At 41.0% G+C, this 5,000-nt stretch overlaps 1 protein-coding gene across 1 annotated transcript in view; it reads left to right on the top strand.

The window, feature by feature from the left end:
* The first annotated feature begins 2,616 nt into the window (after window positions 1–2,616).
* The window catches only part of LOC138017093 (acetylserotonin O-methyltransferase-like), a 14,176-nt gene continuing 11,792 nt past the window's right edge, over window positions 2,617–5,000 (top strand). The window contains exon 1 of the mRNA XM_068864292.1: window positions 2,617–3,357. Within this exon, the coding sequence (XP_068720393.1) occupies window positions 2,673–3,357 (685 nt within the window). The 5' untranslated portion in view covers window positions 2,617–2,672. The remainder of the gene's footprint in view (window positions 3,358–5,000) is intronic.

Below are 5,000 nucleotides of genomic sequence, written 5' to 3'. Positions count from 1 at the left end.
TTTCCTTTCCATACTCTCTGTCGAACCAATGATCGTATCACGGTCTTGACATGAAGGAAAGCGCGTGAGAAATTACAGTGTTTGTATGAGAATCTAGTGTCGAATAATTTTCGTAAAGCGGTTATTCTAAAACTAAAGCTACGCTACAAAGAGTTCTACTGACAAATTTAAGGGGCCACACGTACCTGAGCTTTAATTTTTCCGTTGGCTTGTTTTAGACTTTCCATAAATTTCTCGGTAATTTTCTCGGGAAATTTTAGTCGGCGGAAAGAAAAATTTTGCCAGAGAAATGTAAGACATATAAAGAAAATTTTAAAAAGTGGTTCTAGCGCAGGTGAAGTCATCAAATTTTATCTGAAGAATCCTTTACCTAGTTACCAGTTACGTTTTGAAGTAAAGAAAATTCGGGTTGTGAATCAATTATTATCGCAGTTGAGATAATAAAAGTTAATAGATAACTAAAATTAGTAGTTAACTGACAATTGGCCAAAAAAATAGTAGTTAACTGACAATTAGCCGAAAAATTAGTAGTTAACTGACAATTGGGTACCCCCATTAGCACCCTCCAAGTAAACTTCTAAGTAGTATGTTGTGAAGAGGATACGCGGATACGCAGTCGAAAATACCACTCCTCCCCAAGTAAACTTCTAGGTATATTGTGAAGTGGATACGCGGATACGCAGTCGAAAATACCACCCCTCCCCAAGTAAACTTCTAGGTATATTGTGAAGTGGATACGCGGATACGCAGTCGAAAGTACCACCCCTCCCCAAGTAAACTTCTAAATACATTGTAAGAACAAAACCGCAAAATTTCGCGACAATGCTTAGGCCTAATCACTAAAACGAGCGCTTAGGCTTAATCAGTAAACGAGTGCTTTCTTCTTCACACGATCTCGTGAAAAAGTTTAGTTAACCGAAGCGTAAAATGGAAGCTAAAATTCTACGAGAGTGCTTAGGCCTAATCACTGAAGCGAGTGTTTACTAGGCTTAATCAGTAAAAGAATGCTTTCTTCTTCACACGATCTCGTGAAAAGTGCAGTTAACCGAAACGCAAAATGAAAGCTAAAATTTTACAAGATTGCTTAGGCCTAATCACTGAAACGAGCGCTTAGGCTTAATCAGTAAACGAGTGCTTTCTTCTTCACACGATCTCGTGAAAAAGTGTAGTTAACCGAAGCGTAAAATGAAAGCTAAAATTCCACGAGATTGCTTAGGCCTAATCACTGAAACGAGCGCTTAGGCTTAATCAGTAAACGAGTGCTTTCTTCTTCACACGATCTCGTGAAAAATTGTAGTTAACCGAAGCGTAAAATGAAAGCTAAAATTCTACGAGAGTGCTTAGGCCTAATCACTGAAATGAGCGCTTAGGCTTAATCAGTAAACGAGTGCTTTCTTCTTCACACGATCCCGTGAAAAAGTTTAGTTAACCGAAGCGTAAAATGAAAGCTAAAATTCTACGAGATTGCTTAGGCCTAATCACTGAAACGAGCGCCTAGGCTTAATCAGTAAACGAGTGCTTTCTTCTTCACACGGTCTCGTGAAAAAGTTTAGTTAACCGAAGCGTAAAATGAAAGCTAAAATTCTACGAGATTGCTTAGGCCTAATCACTGAAACGAGCGCCTAGGCTTAATCAGTAAACGAGTGCTTTCTTCTTCACACGATCTCGTGAAAAAGTGTAGTTAACCGAAGCGTAAAATGAAAGCTAAAATTCTACGAGAGTGCTTTGGCCTAATCACTGAAACAATACGTGAAGTATTTTCCACTGCGTATCCGCGTATCCACATCTCCATGCATATACTACAGAGCATTTTGAAGTATGTTACACGATGTTGGAATCCAGTTCCCATGTGTGATGTCCGCGTATCCACGTATCCGGGTATCCATGTTTTCCACTGCGTATCCGCGTATTCACTTGTCAATATAGTTAAAAGTTTACTTGGGGAGGGGTGGTACTTTCGACTGCGTATCCGCGTATCCAGCCTTTTCAGAGGTGCAGCTTCAAAATGGCGGGGGAATTCTGCAGTTAAGTCTAAAATTTTGCACACAGCGCCCTGAGAATTTCAACACAAACAAGCTGATGAAATCTACATTTTTTCGTGATCGATGGCAATGATACAGGCAGAGAGGTTGACCTGGTCTTTAAGAGTAAAAATATTATGGTCGACTGGTGAATTTTTCTCTTGTTTATTTGACCTGCAGAATGTCTGTGCAAATGTGAGCTCGCGTGACGGTCTCCGTAGACGAGAAAAGAGTGATTTTTATTCAAGACATTTAAGTTATTCGAATGTCTGTTAATTTGACAATAACGTACTCAAACAGTTTTCATTCTCTTTTTGTTAAGAAAATTAAGAAAGGAAAAAGGCGACAAGTGGGCAACAAACAAACATCAATTGTTATAATTCAACCATATATTACCGGTAGTTTCGTAATTCATGCACGCGATGTAGGCCTACAAATCGTACACTCACTTACGTAGACAGCCCCGATGACAATATGGGTATTGCACTTATAGTGCACTTCCCACAAAATTAATCAGGTGTTCCAAACCGAGAAACAGATAAAAGCACTGTGCCTTTTGTTACAGCTCACTCAGCGTGACATCAGAGAGTCTAAGCTCTGTGTACAGGCTCCGCCTCTCACCATAAAGAGCAGGCAACACCTTAATGTAAGATGTCGATTCGAAACCTGTTTAGGTTTGGCAGTTTGTATCGAGCAAATATATGTAGGGGCTCTTTCCTACCTCAGCAAAGCCGTACATTATCGTGCACGCAGGTATCGGACAACAGTAGAAAAGGCATCCCAATTCCGCCACCCATGCCTCAAAAGCTGGAAGATCTCGCTCTAGGATTTCGCGCATCAAAGGCGTTCTTAGCAGCATGCGATCTCGGCATCTTCGACACTTTAGACGTTTCCGCGAGTCCACAATCAGCCGAAGAAGTTGCGGCAAAACTGAGTACGAATCCAGACACTACTGCACTACTGATGGACACACTAGTTGCTTTAGAACTGCTCCAAAAGAACCATAATGGCGAATCGTGGTTGTACTCGAATACCCAAATGGCGAGCCAGTTCCTAACCGAATCAAGTCCTGATTCGATCACTGGGTTTACAGACCATTCACAGAAACGCGTGTACCCGCTTTTTGGTAATTTGGAGACTGCAGTAAAGGAAGGATCAGACCAGTGGATGAATACATTTTCTTTACCATTGGAAGATATGTGGAAAACGGTTTACAAAACCGATGAGGCGAGACTGAAATATTTGGGAGCTATGCACGACACATCACGGTACACCTGTCATGGTGCAGCGAGGGCTTTTGACTTGAGCAAGTTTCGCCATTGTTGTGATTTAGGAGGTAGGTTACACCAAAGTATGAATAGCGAAGAGTCAACCAACTGGACGAAAACAAAAGATCTTTTATTAGCTAACTCCTTTTCTTGGTCTTGTCCATATACAACATTGCTATCTGCGTCTCTCGAGATTGGAAACCACCTTACAGTTACGAGGCCAAGGATAATAAAGCTAACGATAATCGCAAAATTAAGGTCTCTGTAAAGGTAAATTTGGGCGTCTCGCTCAAATTTCGGTGGGCTGTGACGTATATTTTCCGGAAAGAAAAATTCTGAATAATTAGTTTTAAAACCGGTAAAAAAGCTTTGCTTCCCTCCATGGTCTGGGTGCGAAAAATGATTGACGTATCATGTCAATCACATGTGAAAGGATTGGGTGTCAATTAACAGCTTGTCATGCGGGAGGTCGCGGGACCCTCCCGCATGACAGCCCAATGCTCAACTGACTCAGCCACCGGTGCGCGGTTCTGATAGAGGATTGTAGAGTTTCGGCTTTGATGCGTGATATTTTTTTCTTCATTTTCTTAACATATCAAAAATTCCTCACATGGTATCGGAGTGCATTCATCTGTGATAAAGTGAAGGGGCAGGAACTTCTGCAGCAGACTCGGTCGCTCTGAGTTTGAGGCCTCAAAACTAAAAGGCAATATTATTGTAAATACCAAAAAACTAAAACTTTATTCAAATAATTCAATCTATTAGCTTTAATATGATATATAGTTTGACCCTGTACAAAAATAGCGGCGCGACAACTTTATTTTTCCGCTGACGCCTCATTTTCCTTTACCGAGACCTTAATTAAAGTTTAAGCCTGCATATATTCAACTGGTTGGTCTTCGTTTCTCGTTTCTTTAGCTCATCAAGGGAGGTTATACCTCTACTCCTCTACTGGAGTATAACAAGAGAGGTTATACTCCACTCTTTTTACCGCATATTGGTAACGTTACGTGGCGAGGCGTTCCCGGGTTTGGAACATTTTTTCGCCAATGGCAGGGCGACTACTATTTGAACCAATTAAAATATTGGCTGGCGTCTAGATATAATCGGAAGGGACTAAAAAAATTATCGGTGCAGGAATCTTTTAAAGCCCAAATTTTCTGAAGGACTTTTTTCTCACGGTTACAGGATGTATTTGTTAGACACAACCGCTTACAGAATTTTTTGAGGCAATTTTCATTTGCAGGAATTTGCCCACCCTTTATCAATTTCTTCATAGTCCGCTCCCCACCCCCCCCCCCCCCTCCCTTATAGATTTTCGCTGTAGGGACATAAGAAATTTCGTTTTCTTGGAGAGAAATTTCGCAAGGTTACATCAGTGAAAGTTTGTGGATTTTTCGCACAGAAGACACGACAAGCTCCCATCAGCAAAATGTTGAAAGGTTCAACGACATTTCGAGGAATTTTTTGCTCTAGAGACTTGCAAATTTTCGTCGGTTACAAGGACAGGGGAAAATCGAGGACGCCAAGTTTGACTCAAACCAAAGCGATACAGTGAAGCTTCCAAAGTTTTCGATACCTTGGTTGAGACGCGGTAGACCGTATTAAGAAGTCTGTCTGACACAAAATTTGAAAATACATAGCTCTCTTTTTCACAGTTTTATAGGAGATATCGATTGTCGCGCATTCTACCACATGGCAAGCATGCCGT

This window comes from Montipora capricornis, chromosome 9 (genome assembly GCF_036669925.1).
Source record: "Montipora capricornis isolate CH-2021 chromosome 9, ASM3666992v2, whole genome shotgun sequence".
Classification (NCBI taxonomy): Eukaryota; Metazoa; Cnidaria; class Anthozoa; order Scleractinia; family Acroporidae; genus Montipora; species Montipora capricornis.
This window is presented reverse-complemented; position numbering and strand designations above follow the sequence as displayed.